The sequence below is a fragment of the Cervus canadensis genome, chromosome 3, assembly GCF_019320065.1.
Source record: "Cervus canadensis isolate Bull #8, Minnesota chromosome 3, ASM1932006v1, whole genome shotgun sequence".
Taxonomy (NCBI): domain Eukaryota; kingdom Metazoa; phylum Chordata; class Mammalia; order Artiodactyla; family Cervidae; genus Cervus; species Cervus canadensis.
Genome location: NC_057388.1, coordinates 12,775,626 through 12,796,595, shown reverse-complemented (window position 1 = coordinate 12,796,595; position 20,970 = coordinate 12,775,626). Strand labels below are relative to the sequence as shown.

Here is a 20,970-nt window from a genome sequence, read left to right as displayed (position 1 = left end):
GCCTTCCCTTTCCTCTACACTCATCCTCTCTGAGCTTCCAAGTTCAGTTCAGTTCAGTTGCTCAGTTGTGTCCAACTCTCTATGCCCCCATGGACCGCAGCACGCCAGGCCTCCCTGTCCATCACCAACTCCCAGAGTTTACTCAAACTCATATCCATTGAGTCGGTGATGCCATCCAGCCATCTCATCCTCGGTCATCCCCTTCTCCTCCTGCCCCCAATCCCTCCCAGCATCAGGGTCTTTTCCAATGAGTCAACTCTTCACATGAGGTGGCCAAAGTATCGGAGTTTTAGCTTCAACATCAGTCCTTCCAATGAACACCCAGGACTGATCTCCTTTAGGATGGACTGGTTGGATCTCCTTGCAGTCCAAGGGACTCTCAAGAGTCTTCTCCAACACCACAGTTCAAAAGCCTCAATTCTTCAGTGTTCAGCTTTCTTTATAGTCCAACTCTCACATCCATACATGACTACTGAGCTTCCAAGGGGAATGGCAAACTCATCAACTTACTTCTTCTCTAGCAAACCAGTCACAGAGACCGCAGCTTACAGCTACCAGTGAAAAGTAAGTTAGCAGACTGCCTGCCCTTGGTGCCTGGCATGGCCACCTCATCACTTGCTAACTTTAAATATTCTCACATAGCATTGTTTCCACATTCAGTTTTCAGTGAATGAGTCCTGCTCAGCCACACTTTTCTAATCTACCTGTTTCAAGATGATTTGTGGTCAAGATTATGTTAGCCTCTTTCAGAGAAGGCCAAAGCTAATAATTCATGATTAATGTGTCTAACTTTTATTCCCTGGGCATTCCCCTTGCTCACCATCATTCTCAAATGGTACCACAAATACCTCTCCCTTATAGGGCAAAAAAGGACCTCTTCTGTTTGGAGAAACACGTAAGATGCTCCATGAATTCTTGTTTAGATGTTCTTATTCTTTAGATTTGAACATCCTACTTTCCTCTCTATTTGCATTTTACACAATATATTTTTTCTAATTACTAAATAAATGCACATGTGATATACTCAGAAAATACAGAAGAGCTCCAGTGAAGAGGCATAGAGTCATCTACAATCTCTCCATTTATTATTAACTCTTTAATTTATTCTTCCTAACTACTTTTCTATATATTAGGACAACTAGGATCATATTGTACAGGCTTGCATCTCCTTTTCATTTAACAATCATCATTGATATTTTCTCATAGTAATAAGTATTCTACTTCATTACTGTTATTAATGATTGCACATTGTACAATACTCCCTAATTTAAGAAACCAAATCTCTGATGAATATATTAATTAATTTTATTATGGTGATCTTTCTCAATGGGTATGACTATATCAAATCATCTAGTACACTTTAAATGTATATAATTTTATTTGTCATTTATACCTCAATGAAGTTGAGGGGGAAAAAGAAAACAAAACAATAGCAAACTTAACTAAATACCCTATTTTTGGACACCTAGATTGTTTCTAATTTATTGATATTATACATAATGCTTAAGTGAGCATCTCTGCTCATACCTTTTTGTGTTCATCTGTAATTCCATCAAGCCACTATTGTCTCATGAAGTCAAGCTCCATGTTGTCCTCTCTATTGCCCTCATTCACTCAGTTAAATTAACAGTATTTCTATACTGTGTTTCTCTTCTTCAGCTAAGGCATGCTTACTTGAGGGGCATACACTAAGATTGCTTTGAAATAATCTCAAGGATTTCTTATGAATTCCCCTGATGTCTACCTTCTGTTGTAGTTCGCCTGTCCCGAGTTGAATAACGACATGATGAAAGTTTCAAGCTTTCGCCTCATTAGAATTTGGTGCTTATGGTCTTAATTATGTAATGATCATGATTAGAAAGTGGTTTACACAGGAATTCTGCCTGCACTCATTCCTGTCCATGTTTTAGAGCCAAGTCCAGGATATGTCTTTTCCACATGTATTCAAAGCGCACTTAGGCCAGAAGCTGTAATGTCTGCTATCCAAACCTCATATCCACCGCTCATCCCCATGATGAACTCTGCCAGTCTGAATGTGGATACTGATCAAAACCTAGTTTTGTAGCCTTAGCCTAGTTTTGCAGTCTCCCAATGTCATTTAATATTTCCTAGCCTGTCTTGTGATTTTCCCTCATAGCTTGGCAGCATAATGTACCCTTACTACTGCTATACTTTTATTGTTTTGGTATGGAATTCACCCAAGAAAATGTAATAATATTGCCTATCTTCTAATAGGCCATTACATATTAATTTTATACCTGCTATGTGTAAAACATTGTGCTATTTTTAACTCTGCAAATAAGCAGGTTAAATGAGGGTTTCAATATTGATGTATGAATCTAAACCCATGCTTAATGCTTCTCTAGCCTCATTATTATCTACTAAAAAGCTAGATTTATTATTACAAAATAACAAAGCAAGTAGTTGCTGTAATATACGTATATATGTACTCATAACTGACATACATTCTCCCTCTAAACTATGTCTGCTCATTCTATGACAATTAAAGATGTTTTCTAGTTCATTCTCATAACATCTATGATACAGATTCTTAACCTGGGTGCATGTACCTGAGACTTGAAATATTCTCCTGTCTGGGCCCTTCCTTAAATCAATTAAATCTGGACTTCCAGGCATGGGTCTCAAACAGTATTATTTAGAAGCTCTCCAGAAAATGCTAATGTTGAACCAGTAGAGTCACTTGGTGTTGAGTAAAGCACTTTGAGTCTTGCCCTCCGTGATCTCAAGAAAATCAACAACCTCCCTTCCACTGGTTCTCACACTTTGCTGAAGGCTAGAAACACTGGGGAGCTTTTCAAATTTCCAGGTCACATTCAAGAACAAATAAGAATTTGTGGGGCATTAGTCTTATTTTATACTCCCCAGGTTAAGTCCAAAGTGTAGCCAAATTCAAGGACCAGTGCGCTCTATACCGTTGCAACTCCAAGTGTGGCTCGTGGTCCAAAAACTTTGGCATCACCTGGGAGCTTGTTAGTAACGTTGGGTCTCAGGTCCACCGTGTCTGTAGATTTTTCTCACATGAGAGTTTTAGTGGCACTCTCTACACAAGGGTTTCAGCCTTGCATCTTAGAACCTGAACTTTGAGACTTGTGAGTTTGTCCATCATTTTGACTTATCTAGTGGGGAGTAGAAAGTGACAACACAGTGGAGTGGTTCCAAAGAATTGTTTCAGAAAAGCACCTGGACCTTTTTAGGGAGCTTCCTGTCTCCTTGGCATTTGATCTCTGTTGCTCTTGCTGGCTTTATCTTCAAGTTTTTGGTATAATTCCTTTATTTCTGTTGTTCCTAATATATGGTCTTGCATGTATTTGATGATTGCAAGAGGTTGAGGGAAAGCATAATGCTAAGTGAGAAGTAACAGAGGCAAAAATCTTCATGCTCTTGATCTAAAAATGAAATGACACCCTGAATGTGAAGTGTGACTTGCCTGGAGATGCACCTAAGATGTGGGAGGAGAAGGTGGCAGCCTCAGCACTCCACTCGAGTGGGGCGAGCTCCCCTCCCATTTGGAACAATGGGGCTTCCTAACTGCATGACCACACCTGAGCCTCCTCCAAACTCCACAAGTAGCAACCTCCTCGTGAGACAGAAGGAGCTGGTCTTAAATAAATGTTTTAGCGTGGATTGAGAAATAGCATTTCCACTTAGGTTGAGTCATAGTCACTTAGCATGAAGCAGCTTCCTATATACACTTAGTATTTTGAGAATTTGCATTAGCTCCTTCAGCATCAAGGCTAAGAAATCAGGCCCTGAGCAATGCCTATTAGAGAATTGCCTAAGAGTGTCCAGGAGTTGTCCTTGTTTTCAGAATTTCCCTGCTTCCCTAGTCAATGCCTCACTTCTCTCCCAGGCCTGTCCTCTGCCCTGTGCAAGTACCTTACTCCCTATATCCCTTGCTGCTCCACTCCCAAACACACACACACACACACACACACACACACACACACACACACACTCTCTCTCTCTCTCTCTCTGTAGGCCCTCTGCATCTCCTTCCTCATAGTGTTTCTCTTAGCGAACAGTGACCCTTCTAACCTGCTAAGAACCTTTCTGTAGTAGATACTAAGTTGATGCTCCTCCTGGAGGAAGGTGAAATGGGGTTCTTTCCCACTAAACTGGAATTGATTTGTGGTAGCCTAGAAGAAGTAGGAAGTTTCATTTTCAGAACTTTAAGACTGGAACTGACCCCAGAGCACTTGTATTCCACATAGGGTACACTGAGGCTGGAATTCCACCTTCTGAGATGCTTACAATTATGTGAATGTTGCCTATTCCCTTGGAAGATACCACATTCCTAGTCAGGAAAATGAATTATGTTGCTAACACAGTGGTATGAATTGGTTTTATACACATGGCTTTCCTACTGATCAGGTGGTCAAGGGGTATTTGAGGCTGATGGACGTTTGGCAGAGAAAATCTTCACCTATGTTCTAATTTTGCCTATGGCTAGATATCTAGAACTGGAGGACTGGAGAGAATTGCTCATTTCGAGGACACAGGCTTCACATTGCTCATGCAGCTAGTGGGATGGAAGCTTAAGGTACCCTCTTGGCATATGAGATCTTCCATCAATTCTGGAAGAAGACAGAAAGGAAAATGATTCTTTCTGTTTAGAAACTGCCACTGGTGTCTCATGATAGTCAGGCTACTTCTCCTGAATCGATTACTATTTTCCCTGCAGAAATTCAAAGCTGAGGAAATGGTTTCTCTTCACTGGGTGTCTCAAGGCACTAAAATAAGGCATCCTTTCCTGTCTATTATTTGATTTAAGGTCTGCTTTAGGCATTTATTGAACTGATTAGCACATTAGTTTTATTATTCTCTTCCATGTCCTTTTATGTTCTGGTGAGTTTATTAGGTGAGGCCAGTTTCCTTCTGAGAGTTTAATCCAAAGGCCTTTACTAGAAGGCTAGCATATTTCCTTTTCTCATAAAGATAAGAAAACTTCAACAGGCAGACTGTCTGAGCCTGAGTTATGGAACAGATTCCATATCAAACTTCCCCGTGAGACTGACTTCAACATTTGCTGGCTTACTTTTCCTGTTACCTGGTACACAAGTGAGACAAGTAATTCCCTGAGGAGGGAACTGGTCATATTCCATGACTTACTCATGGATTTTCAGTGCTTTTTTTTTTTTTTTTTTTAGGTTTTTGGTGGAAAAGATATGGAATGTGAGAGAAGGAGAGAAGTCAAGGATGTTTCTAAAATTTTTGACTTGAGCAAAGGGAAGGATTAAATTTTCCTTTTGCTGCATGGAGTAGACTACTTGAAGAAAGTCTTTCATGTAGAGGAGGGAGGGTACAGAGGAAATGTCAGGGATTTGGCTTTGAACATGTTAAGTTTAAGAAGCCTATTGTACATCTCCAAACTGAGATATTCCGCTAAGTAAATGAGGAAGTTCCGGGACTTGTCATCATATACTTGATGCGGAGAGCTGGCTCACTGGGAAAGGCCCTGATGCTGGGAAAGGCTGGGGGCAGGAGGAGAAGGGGACGACAGGGGATGGGATGGCTGGATGGCATCACCGACTCGATGGACATGGGTTTGGGTGGACTCCAGGAGTTGGTGATGGACAGGGAGGCCTGGCGTGCTGCGGTTCATGGGGTCGCAAAGAGTCGGACACGACTGAGCGACTGAACTGAACTGAACTTGATATTTAAAGCCATGTGGGGAAGAGTAGATAAAGAAGGGAAGAGGCTCTCTGTTGTTACAGCAGGATCAGCCATCTTTTTCTGTAAAAATTTTAGGCTTTGCAGGGTGTATGGTCTATGTCACAATTAGTCAACTCTGTATTTATAGTGAAAACAGCAATACGCAATATGAAAAGAAATGGATATGGCTATATTCCAATAAAACTTTATTTATGGAAACATGAACAGGCCAAATTTAGGCCATGAACTATAGTTTGCTCACCCTTGTGTTAGAGGTCAGAAGCATATAGGTTTATAAGAAGGAACAATTACATTTTGAGCTTATACCTTAAATTCTCTTCCTTTCTAAACAAAACAATTGTGTGTGTGTGTGTATGTGTTTTGGAGAAGGAAATGGCAACCCACTCCAGTACTCTTGCCTGGAAAATCCCATGAACAGAGGAACCTGGTAGGCTACAGTCCATGCGGTCATGAAGAGTCAGACACGACTGAGCAACTTCACTTTCACTTTTCACTTTCATGCATTGGAGAAGGAAATGGCAACCCACTACAGTGTTCTTGCCTGGAGAATCCCAGAGACAGGGGAGCCTGGTGGGCTGCCGTCTATGTGGTCGCACAGAGTCGGACACGACTGAAGCGACTTAGCAGCAGCAGCAGCATGTGTGTATTTGTATACTATATACTTGTGTAAAAGACAAGTTGAATATCTCTGTGAACCAGAAATGCAACAGAAGCCTCAAGCTGTAAGTTGAGCTGAGGCCCATATACTAGGTCCTATGTGCAGAAAGAGAGAGACAAAGTTCTGTAGTCATGAGACTGTAGAGAGCCCAAAGCTCCCCATGCATTGTGAGAGACCTGAGCTATGTTTCATTGCCTGAAACCAGGAGCTGGGCAGAGAAGGTGGAAAGAAAGAAAGGGTGAGAAAACCAATACTACTGTCATTGGATACTGTTTGCATAAAATATGAGCTATGTCAAGAAAAAAGAGAAAATGTCATTTAGAAAATTTAGGGTCTGGACAGAACTCCCTGCTATCTGAGTGAATGGATCTTGATATTCATAGTGCATCTTGAAACTGGAGTTTCAAGCTATTTATTTAAGACCTGGTTCTGGTACTGAACTAGAGAACTTTAGTAGGAAAACTACCTGTTACAGAGTCAGACCACAGAACAGGAACATAAAACAATGAAAACATTTTCCATTCAAAGTGAACATGCAAATTAAATTTTCAGAGTTAGAAAACTGAACATCAAGTTTGAAATCAAAACAAAACACAGAGGAGTTAAATACATTCACACATGACAAAATATAAACAATAGAATACTCAGTTTGACTGTGTTTGTTGACTTAAATATGTTTAAGATTCTCAAATAGATATAGACAAGAATTTTATCCAGGGAGAAGATTATGGCAATAAAATAAATTGATACGAACCAAAAAACCAATTAGAAATTCTCAAAATGCAGAATATAGTTATTGGAATAAATGTAACCCCATGGACTGTAGCCTACCAGGCTCTTCTGTCCATGGAATTCTCCAGACCAGAATACTAGAATGAGTAGCCATTTCCTTCTCCAGGGGATCTTCCTAACTCAGGAATCAAACTGGGGTCTCCTGCATTGTAGGTGGATTCTTTACCAACTGAGCTACTAGGGAAGCCCACAAAAATCTCACTAAGCAGAGTGATTTCCAGACTGAACTTAGTTAAAGAATGAATTAGGGAATTGAAAAATAGTATAGAGAAAATCACCTAAAGTTAAACATAGAGAAAGAAAACTATGAAAAACATGAAAAAGACATTAAAAGACAATCACTGAAAGATTTCAACATATATATATGTATATATATGCATATATATGTATATATACTAGGTATCTTAGGGACAGAGAAAAGAGAGAATGATTGAGAAATAATATTTGAAATATCACAGGTAACAGTGAAAAAAGGATACCAAATGCTGACAGAGGTAAAAAACAAAAATAAACCCAACTTGATTTATTATACTGAAGTACTGCTATCTCACATATTTAAGAAAAAAATCTCAAAAGCTAACAATGTAAAACAATGTTTAAAACTTCAAAGAAAGGCAACTGGACAACAAGCAGATTTCTCATGAGAATAACAAATACTTGAAGACAATGGAGTAATATCTCCATAGTGCTGAGGGAAAATACTAACCTGAGATTATATATGCAGCTAAATTTGCTTTCAGAAGTGAAAACAAACTAGAGACATTTTCAGAAATGCAGAGACTAACAGAATTTGCTATCTAGCAGCTCTTGATAAGAGAAGGAACTTTTTTTTTTGGCAGAAAGAAAAGTGAACTTAGAAAGAATAAGATATAATGATATAAAAGATATAAGAAACAATGGGAAACATGTAAGTTGATAAAATATATTTTATATATTGTTAACTTTAATCTCTAAAAGAGAGGAATAACCATAATTTTTGGTTTATATTTGTTAAGGTAAAAGTTTCGAAGTAAAATGACACTCTGATATCTATAATAGGAATGAGAAAACTTTCAATACAGGGCCACATAAAGAATATTTCAGACTTTGTGGGCATTTGATCTTTGTTGTAACTATTCAACTTTGCCATTGGGTCAGGATAGCAGCCCTAGATAATATGTAAACAAATGAGAGTGGCTATGTTCTGATATAACTTTATTGTGGGCACTGAATTTTGGATTTTATGTAATGTTGATGTCATTAACTATATTCTTTTGATGAAAAATTTTGTTTAATGTGAAAACCATTCTTAACTCATGAGCTATACAAAATCAGGTGTCAGGCAGGATTTGGCTGAAGCCTCGTCTAGACAAGAGTAACAAGAAAGATGGGACAGTGTGAGTGGTAGAGAAAAGGGACTATTCAATGGATGGTTTATAGAGTAAAACAGAGATACTGAATATCACCGTCATTAGAGAAATTTAAGAGTAATTGCTAAATCAATAGAAATACAATTGACAACTTCAAAACCAGCCAAGAAAAACTGAAATAAAGAATATTTACAAAAAAAAAAAAGAATATTTACAAATACCACAGAAGGTAAGAAATGAGACACAAAGATAAAATATAATAGAAGACACCACAAGATGAATTAGTGTTAGTAAGTAAAAATATTATGAATTACAGTGAATGTAAATGGATTAAATGCATCAAAAAAGAAGGACTATATGATTGGGTTTTTCAAAAAGCCATCTATGTTCTATTTGCAAAAGTTACACTTAAAGTGACTTAGATTGAAAATAAAACCATAGAAAGACATATTCAAACACCAAACAAAAGAAAGCTAGCTAGTAGAGAAATAATGATATTAGGCACAATGGAATTTAAGGAAAAAGCACTAATCCATATAATAGTATTAATTAAAGAGAAACATTATATAACAAGAAAAAACAATAATACACCAATAGAAAAAATAATCATGAAAGCATATACATTTAACAACATAGCTCAGAAAAACTGACAAAATTACGCAAAGAAACGTATAACCATAGTGAGAGATTTTACTACCCCTGTCTCAAATGTACGAAGCAAACAAAAATATTTCTCCCTACATTTTGTCCATAGAGATATATATTCTTTTTACCAAATATTTATTAAAACACTTATTAAAAATTCTTAAAACTCATGTCTTAAGCATTCCAAAGATCAATATCTTATGTGGACTACATTTCCTAACAACAATGCAATTAAACTAGAACTCTAATACAAAACAGTACAAAGCCCAACTGACATATTTGAAAACTAAAAAATAAACTCTTAAAGAATGCAAGGGGTTATATAAGAAATTAAAAGAAAACAACTGCAAAATATTACAATTGAACAACAATGAAGCAATACATTTTGGAATGTGAAGGCATAATTAATATGTTGTATGCAAACAAGGAAAGAGTAGAGGAAGGAAATAATCAAGACAATAACAGAAGTTAGTAACTTTAAAAAGCAAGTCACCAAAAACAAATAATAGAAACAATTAGGATGATCAAGTATTTATTTCTAGGCAAACAAAGGAATAAGCAAGTAAAAACAGAAAAGACAAAAGTAAACACTTTAAGGAATAAAAAATGTGGGCATAATACATAGTAAAGATAAATGAGTATAGAAAACTGAAAAACCTGAGGCTAGAAAATTGGGAAGCAAATGAATAGATATTTCTCTACAAAAACAAATTATCAAGTTAGTCTCAAAAAGTGGTCAAAAAACCAAGTACACTACTAGCCATTAAAGACATGATTACATAGATCAGCATGACGATATCTCAGATACTTATTGCTAAGTTAAAAAGTTTGCAGAATGCCATATAGAGTATGTTTTTAAAATTAAAACCATACCATTACTTTTGAATATTATATATTTAAGAAAAGTATAAAGGCATGACTTATATCTACACTAAATTCATGAAAGGAACTGCCTCTGAGGAGAGAAATGAAATGAGACCAAAAGGGAAGATGTAGTGTATATTAACATTTTCTGTAAGGATTAATCAATAAAAGATAATTTTCCAAAAACTATAAAATCCTGACTCTCCTATTGATATAAAATGAATACATTATAGATTTTCTTTAACTTAATGAGTGTACTAGGCAGGTGTTATAATGCATTCAAAAGATACTCAGTGAACAGACACATCTATACATCAGGAAATTGAAGTATGTATTAAAATTGTTTATCCAAGGTAAAAGAAGATACAGCATTTGTATGTCTATAGACAAGAACTATTTTGCATTGCTATCAGTTATCTACAACATACGGAATTGTACAGTAGCTCCATAGAATCAGCATGTGATAACGCTGAGAGGTCTCCTCTATAGAGTCTAGCCAATGCAAAGTTTTCTATCAAATTATAACTTTTTCTCTACACAGCCATAATTAAGTGTTAACATCTTCTCCTTTTAGTTTTCATATTATCTTCTGTACTCTTCTTTATTTAAAAGCAGTTCAACTTTTTTTAAATTAAAAGACCATATCCTTGCCACTGCTCCCTACAATTCCCTAGTCCACATCCCCAAATTCAAAAGATTTTGAGTCTATAGGTCTGGAGATGGATCTGGGGTTTTGTAAATTTTTTTTAAACTAACCCAGGTTATTGTGATGTGCAGCCAGGTTTGGGCACGTCTCACTTCATGGTAACTAACATTCCTTCCAACTCTGAGATGTATAACTTGTGCCCTTGTTCTTTGGTTTGGGGGCAATTCATAAGTGTTTTTTTTTGTTTTGTTTTTTTCATTTATTTTTATTAGTTGGAGGCTAATTACTTTACAATATTGTAGTGGGTTTTGTCATACACTGACATGAGTCAGCCATGGAGTTACATGTATTCCCCATCCCGATCCCCCCTCCCACCTCCCTCTCTACCCAGTACCTCTGAGTCTTCCCAGTGTACCAGGCCCGAGCACTTGTCTCATGCATCCAACCTCGGCTGGTGATCTGTTTCACTATAGATATAATACATGTTTCGATGCTGTTCTCTCGAAACATCCCACCCTCGCCTTCTCCCACAGAGTCCAAAAGTCTGTTCTGTACATCTGTGTCTCTTTTTCTGTTTTGCATATAGGGTTATCATTACCATCTTTCTAAATTCCATATATATGTGTTAGTATACTGTATTGGTCTTTATCTTTCTGGCTTACTTCACTCTGTATAATGGGCTCCAGTTTCATCCATCTCATTAGAACTGATTCTAATGAATTCTTTTTAATGGCTGAGTAATATTCCATGGTGTATATGTACCACAGCTTCCTTATCCATTCATCTGCTGATGGGCATCTAGGTTGCTTCCATGTCCTGGCTATTATAAACAGTGCTGCGATGAACATTGGGGTACATGTGTCTCTTTCCAATCTGGTTTCCTCGGTGTGTATGCCCAGAAGTGGGATTGCTGGGTCATACGGCAGTTCTATTTCCAGTTTTTTAAGAAATCTCCACACTGTTCTTCATAGCGGCTGTACTAGTTTGCATTCCCACCAACAGTGTAAGAGGGGTCCCTTTTCTCCACACCTTCTCCAGCATTTATTGCTTGTAGACTTTTGGATAGCAGCCATCCTGACTGGCGTGTAATGGTACCTCATTGAGGTTTTGATTTGCATTTCTCTGATGATGAGTGATGTTGAGCATCTTTTCATGTGTTTGTTAGCCATCTGTATGTCTTCTTTAGAGAAATGTCTGTTTAGTTCTTTGGCCCATTTTTTTTTTTTTTTAAATCGTGTGCTGATCCGAGTAGCATGACGAAATCTTTGCACTGTCCTGCTCTGTCCCATTCGGGATATGAATCATCCCTTTGTCCCTTGTATCCATTCATTTAGTCACTTAGTAGCTACCTTGGTTATCAGATTGACTGTTGTGGTATTGCAGCGCCTGTGTTCAGGTAACCTCTATTTTTCTTTATAATGGACACAAAACACAAGGGTAGTGATGCTGGCAATTCAGATATGACAGAAGCCATATACTGCTTCCTATAAATGAAAAGAGAAATGTTCTTGACTTAATAAGGAAAGAAAAAAATTGTATGCTGAGGTTGCTAAGATCTACAGTAAGAATCTTCTGTCCTTGAAATTGTGGGGAAGGAAAAAGAAATTTCTGCTTATTTTATTTTCTTACCTCAGACTGCAAAAATTATGACCATTGGTCATGATAAATGCTTAGTTAAGATGGAAAAAACTTTTAATTTGTACAAGGAGACATTTTTAGAGTGAGAGGCATTCACATAACTTTTACTACATTATATTGCTATAATTGTTCTATTTAATTTTTAGGTATTGTTAATGTATTACTCTGCATAATTAATAAATTAAACTTTATCAAATGATGTATATGTAGGAAAAAACATAGTTATAGAGTTTGGTATTGTCTATGGTTTCAGGCATTACCTAAGGGTCTTAGAACTTACACGATGCAGATAGGGAGGGACTGTTGTATTTGAAAAAATCTAATGAAATCTCTGAGTCATAAATTGACCTTTAGGTAGTATGTCTGATCGACTTAGGAACCCAATAATATAAACAAGATAGTAATTCCTGTTGAAATAGAATTGGACTGCTGTATTTGAAAAAATCTAATGAAATCTCTGAGTGTTAAATTGACCTTTAGGGAGTATGTCTGATCAACTTAGGAACCAATAATGTAAACAAGGTAGCGATTTCTGTAGAAATAGAATTGGGGTCAGCTGGCACTGGATGGGAAAGCTCCACACTTGACAGGAGTTGTTCAAGAGTAGAATGGGATGAAATTATTTAAACAGGAGAATCTGTGATTGCTTTGTAGGTTAGGCTGACCCAAAAGCTCTTATGAGAATAAACAAGTAAAATTCTTAAAAAACAGTACTCACTGAACTCATTTCTATGGCTTCTCGTTTTCTTCCTCCGTGGTTATCTGAATCCTACTCAATTTCCAGACCCACTTTATTCCTCTGTGAATCTTCCTTTAACTTCCTGCTATAGCTCCCAAATCTTTCTGCCTCTTCTGAACTCCAAGCAGCACTCCTGGTTTCCATCACTTAAATGGTTTTTGGCTCATATTCCATAGCATGATTGCTGTAGATGACTTGCCAGTCCATTTTACCTATTTTGTCTCTTCCTTCTCAGTTGATAAGCAACCTAAGGCAACAGCAGTGTGGTATACATCTTAGGATTTCCTAGTCTAGTGTTTCACACAAAGGATTACAGACTCTGGCAACCTCTCTAAATTATGTGAACCATTGACCAAGACTCAAAAAGTCCAATCCTGCATTGGAAGACAATGAGACACATGATTTTTGCAAGGTTTTTGGCATAGATTAATTTTAGGAATTCACATAATCTTTTATATTAAAAAAAAAAATCTTGTCACTAAAAGTTGCTGAATCTTGAAAACAGTTTAAGCCAGAGATTTGAACACAACCAGTACTCTCTTATCTAGCTTGTCTTTGGTATCCATATTATTCACCTTCATAGCAGACAATTCTCCACGTTGTAAAATCAGTTCAGTTCAGTTCAGTTCAGTTGCTCAGTCGTGTCTGACTCTTTGTGACCCCATGAACCACAGCACGCCAGGCCTCCCTGTCCATCACCAACTCCCAGAGCCCACCCAAACTCATGTCCATTGAGTCAGTGATGCCGCCCAACCATCTCACCCTCTGTCATCCCCTTCTCCTCCTGCCCCCAATCCCTCCCAGAATCAGGGTCTTTTTCCAATGAGTCAACTCTTCACATGAGGTGGCCAAAGTATTGGAGTTTCAGCTTCAGCATCAGTCCTTCCAATGAACACCTAGGACTGATCTCCTTTAGGATGGACTGGTTGGATCTCCTTGCAGTTCAAGGGACTCTCAAGAGTCTTCTCCAACACCACAGTTCAAAAGCATCAGTTCTTTGGTGCTCAGCTTTCTTTATAATCCAACTCTCACATTGTGAAATAACTGATTACCAAATGCTGCTGGAATATTTAACTTAAGGTTACCACGATGAGAAGGGACTGACATGGTTTTTTTCTTTCTCAAGTTCACAACTACTGGGGAAAAGTGTTTAGTTGGTCCAGCTTGGGGCAGGTGATCATGCCTAGACCAATCTACTTTAGTCAGGAGTGAGGGTGAAGTCACTTTAAAACATGGATTTTTCCATCTGAACTGTGGAAAGCATTGGAGTGGAGGGAAGGAGAAAAAATTCCCAACAGAAGGGTGGAGGATTATTTTTCAATAGACAAAATAATAGGCTTCAACCATATTTTCACATCTCATTTCTCACTGTTAAAGTGCCCTTATTGTTTCTTCACACTTCCTTATTGCTTTCTGCCTCTATCCTTTCTTCCAACTCTACCCTCTTGTTTTGAGTCCCCTCTTCCGAGAAGATCCCCCCTGCCTCCATCCTATGCTATTATTTATATTTGTACAAAAATTTGAGTTAAATGCTATATCATAATGCCATGGTACTATACTTTCATAATTCATCAGCCATTAAGGAAACATAGAAATGACAATGGTATGCCATTTTACGTTCACTAGGATGACTATAATCAAAACAGCAACAACAGGTACCAACAAGGATGTAGAGAAAAGGAACCTTTATATATTGCTAATGGAAATGTAAAATGGTGTGGTCACTTTCATAGATACTTTGGCAGTTATCCAAAAAAGTTAAACAGAGCTGCCATATGAACCAGCAGTTCTATGCCTATGTGTATACCCAAGGGAAATGAAAATGCTCAAAAACTTGTACACCACTGTTCACATAGCGTTAGTCACAATAGGTGAAAAGTAGAAGCAACCCATCAATAGAAACTGATGAATGGATGAACAAAAGTGTTATATTCATACAATGGAATATTATTCTGCAGTAAAAAGGAATGATGGATTGATACATGCTACAACAGGGACAAACGTTGAAAACATTATACTAAGTGAAAGAAACTGGTCTACATATGGTATGATCCCCTTTATATAAAAGGTCCAAATCTTTAGAGACAGAAAGTAGATTAGTGGTTGTCTAGGACTGGGTATGTGGGAATGAGATGGGGAGTAACTCTTGGTGGGTATGAGGCTTCTTTTTGGAATGATGAAGATATTCTAAAATTAAATCATGGTAATGGTTGCATTAATTGTGTAAATATTCTAAAAGCCATTGCATTGCACATTTGAAATGGGGTGGCCAATTATATGAAAATTGCCTTAATAAAACTTTTTAAAATGCAAAAAAATAGAAGCTTTCAAAAGAATTAAAAACACGGTAGAAGTAGTGCCTGTGCCAACAGGTAGGGACAATAGTAATGATCAGAAGCGAGCATGATCCCAGGCAACATGCGCAATTTCTGGAGTTTAAGAACTAGAGTTAGAATCTCCAGTCTCTCTGTTTGGGTGTTGGCAAGAGCTCTTGCACACATTTTCATATTCTGCTCAGTTTCACATGTCTTTCCCTCCTCCCCCACCTGGTGAATTCTTATTCTTTTGAGATTCGTCTAGGTAAACACTCTGAATTCTTTCCTACGACCTCTTCTGAACAAAGGTAGTGGCTTCATCATCTTTCTTTCCCATAGTGCCACATACATAGCCTTGTTAGAGTGTTGACCTTGCTCATCCATGACTTTTATGGGTATCTATCCTAACAATGGTATGTCCTCAAGGGCAGAGGCAATTTTTTTATTATTTTAATATTCCCAAACACTTGACATGATGATTAATAGATGCTCAATATATGTTTGCTAGGGCTTCCCCAGTGCCTAGCAGTAAAGAATCCGCCAGCAACACAGGAGACACAGGTTTGATCCCTGGGGCAGGAAGATCCCTTGGAGCAGGGCATGGCAACCCACTCCAGTATTCTTGCCTGGAGAATCCCATGGGCACAGAAACCTGGTGGGTTACGGTCCATAGTGTTGCAAAGAACTGGACACAACTGAAGCAACTTAGCCCCCAGACCTGCACGCAGTTTGCTAAATGTATGAAAAGGGCAAGTGCCCATGAAATAGCCTGATACACTAGATAGATTTAGATAGGGGACTCAGAAACAAAATCTAAGGCCAAAATCCCAGTGTGAAAAATTACTGCATGGGAAGCCCGCTGTCAGTGCATTGACTATGTAGTAACTGAGCAACAGGAAATATGAAAGGACTGCTGTGACCAGCACTGCCCAAGTCCAGCGGGTTCCCTTGTGGGCAGTTGGAGATGGCGTTTGAGGTGGGGGCTGCTGGCTTCTGTCCTGACCTGCTTGTTACTCTTTTCAGTTAAATTATGAAGTCTTTAAGGGCAAGGCTATCAATTCTTCTTTTATATGTCTCATAGATAATGCACAAATGTTTGTTAAATGAACTCCTTTCACCCTAAACATCTTCTCCTGAAAAAGAGTGAAAATTCTGTTTACTTTTTGCTGATTCATTTGTTCTAACTCTTTCAGAAATGAAATCCAAAATACAGTAAGGTGACTGTCTTCCAGTTTGAAAGAGATACTGTGGGTCTGGGGGAAAATACTTTATCACTGAAGAATTAATTCAAATTGTGAAACTAAGTGAAGGGAAAAACAGTGCCTATCATTGTAGCAACATGACGTATCATTCATTTATTTGTTATTTGTTATAGGCTATTCATTCCACACCAATAAGTAAGCTCTGTGAGAGCCAAGATTTCTATTCGTTTGGTTCGCTGAGGTATCCTGAGCATTTGAACAATTTCTGGCACATAATGGGTACTTAATAAATATTTTCTGGTAAAGGGAGACAGGAAAGGAACAAGTGAGGGGCTGAGGGAAAGAAGACTGTTATGTATGGAAATGTACAAATACCAGGAATTAGTGCTGGATCAACCTTACTTAATGTTGTTATAAGTGATTTGGGAAAATGTCTGCTAGAATAACATTTTCTGCGGAGCTCTCTGTGCAGTGACATACTGAGGCAATAAGTATAAACTGTAAAAGGAAATAACTTGGCCGTATGAGTGGGTAGAAAAATGGCAAATAAGCTCCATGTAGACTGATGTAAGATGATAACACATTATGGGAAAATGGTACAAATGTGCCTATAAGATAATGATTTCTAACTATCAGATCTGAACCAGGAGAGACTCCAAAAAGTTGTTGAATGCACCCTACTTTATGCCCAGGGGTGACTCTCCAACACCACTGCAGTGACAGGAATAAGTCCCACATTACTTTAATTACACATCTCAGGCCTTGGGTGAAAAATGACCGTGGAAGATAAATAAATCCTTTTGCAGTGGCTGTGTCACAATTTTCTCTCTGCTTCTCTGCATTCTAGTCTGTGGTCTGTGGATGTGGGCTCATTTCTTCTTACTAGAAAAGCAGTACAGGAGACACAGTTAGGGTGCCTGCTCTGCAGGGAGGACTTTCAGAGCTCTGGCTATGGTGGGGTCAGCTGCTCCGAGTAAGTTGGACCCATAACCCTTCTGGTTACAGCTAACTAGAGTCAGAGCACCATTTACTGTCCATATCCTTTTTTTTTTTTTTTTTGCCCATATGCCATGTATAAGTTTTCCTTACCTAAAGTTGGTTTGAGTAGGTTTCTAGTTATTGCAATCAAAGAAATCCCAGATATCTATAGGTAAAATATTTCAAGAGGAAAAAAATTCCCGTATCCCATCTTGCAAAAAAACCTAGTGCAAATCAATTAGACTGGTAAAGAGGCTTGGAAGTAGATTCTGGAAAGGACTGAATAGCCTACCCAGGTTGGAAAGAGTCCTACCTTAAATATCCCCTGTTCTGTATCTCTGATGCGGTAAGGTTTGAGGGCAACTCCTGGCCAGCTCCCCAAGCATTACTATCTAATTCCCAGTGTAGAAAGTAGGGTCACTTTTGTATCAGCAGACTACCATTTGCTAATCCAGGCCTCTGTGTGATCTTACTGTTGTTTTTCTATTGTTAATTTTTATATTAGTGTTCTGCATAGAAACAGAACAAATAGGATATATCTATACATCTGTCTGTCTATCCAAAGAGACTTATTATAAGGTGTTGGCTCACATGATTTTTATGGTACAAGTCCTGCAATTGGCCATCTGCAGGCTAGATATCTAGCAAAGCCAGTGATGTAGTTCAGAGGCCTGACAGCCAGAGAGTTGATGATGCAGATCCTAGTCCATGTCTGAAGCCCCGAGACACAGGAGCAGAGAGGGCTCATGGAAAGTCACTGTCCAAGTTCATATACCAGAGAAGATTTAGGTCCCACTTCAGCAGTCAGGCAGAGAATGAATTCCACGTTGCTCCCCCTTTGAATTCTGTTGAGGCCCTCAATGTTTTAGATGATACCCACCCACACTGGGGAGGGCCATCCGCTTTATTGAGTCCACCATCTCAAATACCAATCACTTCTGGGAACATCTTCAGAGACATACCCAGAGACAAAGTTTAACCAGCTGGCATCCCTTGATGCCGTCAAGTTGATACATAAATCCAACCATCACAGTTTCGCTGGTACGTATTTACTTTGAAAAAAATGTCAAAACACCATAGTTCACTTTAATTTAATTCTGGTCTCTGCACCTCGTAAATGACTATGTAGAACTAAAAACAGAAGAGCAATCAGGAGAACCAGAGAACTGATGGTCACACACTGGTTAATTTTATTTTAAAGTAGGGTTGTAACATGAAAAGGCAAAGGTTGAAAGGCATTATTAATAAAACCAATAAATGAATGGTATGTATTATATGTAATCAATGACATAATTTATAGATATTAGCTTATTTAATGTAAGAAAATGTTATTCCTAATTCACATATGAGAGGTAAAGTAATTTGCCTAAGGTCTCATAGTGGCAAAGTTGGGATTTGATTCCAGTCAGTCTAGCACTGTGGTTTATGATCTTAATTACTACTAGATGACCTCTGATGTATGTTGAATTAAACTCAATTGTTCAAATACTTACAAAACTTGTAAACTTATAAAACTGATAGAACTCTTTATACCATGATATAGCAGTGGCTGTAAACATAAGCAGGCATGATTACTAAGTTTAAGAATGTTAAATCCATAATGTAACATGAATGGACATTGGGGAAACTGGAGGGTATCAACCTATACATTACAGATGAACTGGAGACAACCATAATGTCCCCAAACTCTGCCTAAGAGACCCTGTTCCAGATGGACCAGAGAAAGGTGTGGAAGTCAGGGAGAATCTAGTATAAAAATCCTCATGTTCCTATTATATGTCATAATAGCTACAGAAAGAATATTTTAAAGATCTTTAAGGGTCCTCATGCATCTGGCCACTCCCATTGCTGGTGATAGAAAGTGTTGAAGAGTCAATAGACCTGATCTTGGTGGCTTTCACATCCTTGTATTCATGCTGGGCATCCTCCTGCCGCTTTGCCTCTTTGCTAAGTGAAATAGGTATTTGCTCATGTCTTGATCTTTAAACCCCATTTGTCATCTGTTAAATATTTCACAATCAAAATTAAAACAGTAAAATCTACTTAACATTTTCTTTAACAAGTTTTAAATTTTATTATCAAGTTCAATGATCTTACAATTTCACATGTAGCTTGGTGAATAGGTTTTAACATCTCTACTTACCCAAACATGTTGATATAAAAAAACTGAAAAGATTTAAAAAAAAATTATTGAGGTGGGGTTAGAGGGAGGGAGGAGAGTTGTTGGGAGAGAGTTCACTTGGTGACTGTTGCTATAGGAACAATTTACCAACTGCTCAAGGTATCAGTTCCCAAGGAGGACAGCAAGAGCAAGCAAAATGAAACTAAAACTCACTGAGGTTTGTGTATGGAGGGTGTTTCTTCCAGGCATATCCTTGGCTTCCTTTTTACTTTATTTTTAATTGGAGGATAATTACTTTACAATGTTGTGTTTGTTTCTGTCATACAACAGTGTGAATCAGCTATATATATATATATATATATATATATCCCCTCCTTCCTGTCCCCGCCATCCCACCCTCTAGGTCATCACAGAGCCCTGAGCTGAGCTCCCTGGGACAGCAGGTTCCCACTAGCTAGCTATTTTACGCACGGTAGTGTACATACGTTGATTCTATTCTCTCGGTTTGTCCTACCCCTCCACATGTCCCCATGTCTGTTCCCTACGTCCTCTCTACTTATTTCTTCCTTGCTCTCTCCAGAGGATGTAGCACTGCTGACTCCAACCTGCAGATTAATGGCCTGTGGAGAAATCCAAGAAGAATGCTACATACCCATGGTGATACCTGTGTACCTACCTCCTGGAGTAGCTGAGGCCAGAACAAATTACTAGGAGCCATAGCACTCACATGACAGAAAACATCACTGTTGCTTAAGTCATGTTTTACGGTAACGGTAGGAAAGCAGATATGACAGGGCACAATGAGCGCCCGAGCAGGTGGAGTTGAAATCCTGGCTATGCCACTTACCTTGGGCGGCTTACTCAATCTTGCTCAGCTGTAGATTCCTAGTCTGTCAAATGGGAGTCATCTTATTTGCCTGAAGATTCAACAGAATAGTAAATACCAAATGCTTGGCATATATAGTAGGTATTCAATTGATGACTGCTTCCTTTCCTTCACCCAAGCCAAATGTTCACTGTAACCATTCTAGGGAATTTGTTTCCTCCCTTTCTCTTAAATCACATTACCTTTACTCTTTTTGAACATATTAGCTTCAAAATATTGTGAGTTTTTCCAACCTACTATGCATACTGTGCGTGCATGCATGCATGCTATGTTGCTTAAGTCATGTCCAATTATTTGCAATCCCACGGACTGTAGCCCGCCTGGCTCCTCTGTCCGTGGACTTCTCCAGGCAAGAAAACTGGAGTGGATTGCCATTTTCTTCCCCAGGGGATCTTCCTGACCCAGGGATCAAACTTGATCTATCACCCGCATACTGTATTTC

The 20,970-nt window shown here is 38.3% G+C and overlaps 1 protein-coding gene across 1 annotated transcript in view; it reads right to left on the bottom strand.

Moving 5' to 3' along the window:
* The window catches only part of LOC122438928 (cyclic AMP-inducible protein BP74-like), a 71,062-nt gene that overhangs the window by 8,389 nt on the left and 41,703 nt on the right, over positions 1–20,970 (bottom strand). Inside the window, exons 3-4 of the mRNA XM_043464239.1 lie at positions 20,128–20,262; positions 19,664–19,686 (exon numbers count right to left, since the gene is read on the bottom strand). Coding sequence (XP_043320174.1) covers positions 19,664–19,686; positions 20,128–20,262 — 158 coding nt within the window. The remainder of the gene's footprint in view (positions 1–19,663; positions 19,687–20,127; positions 20,263–20,970) is intronic.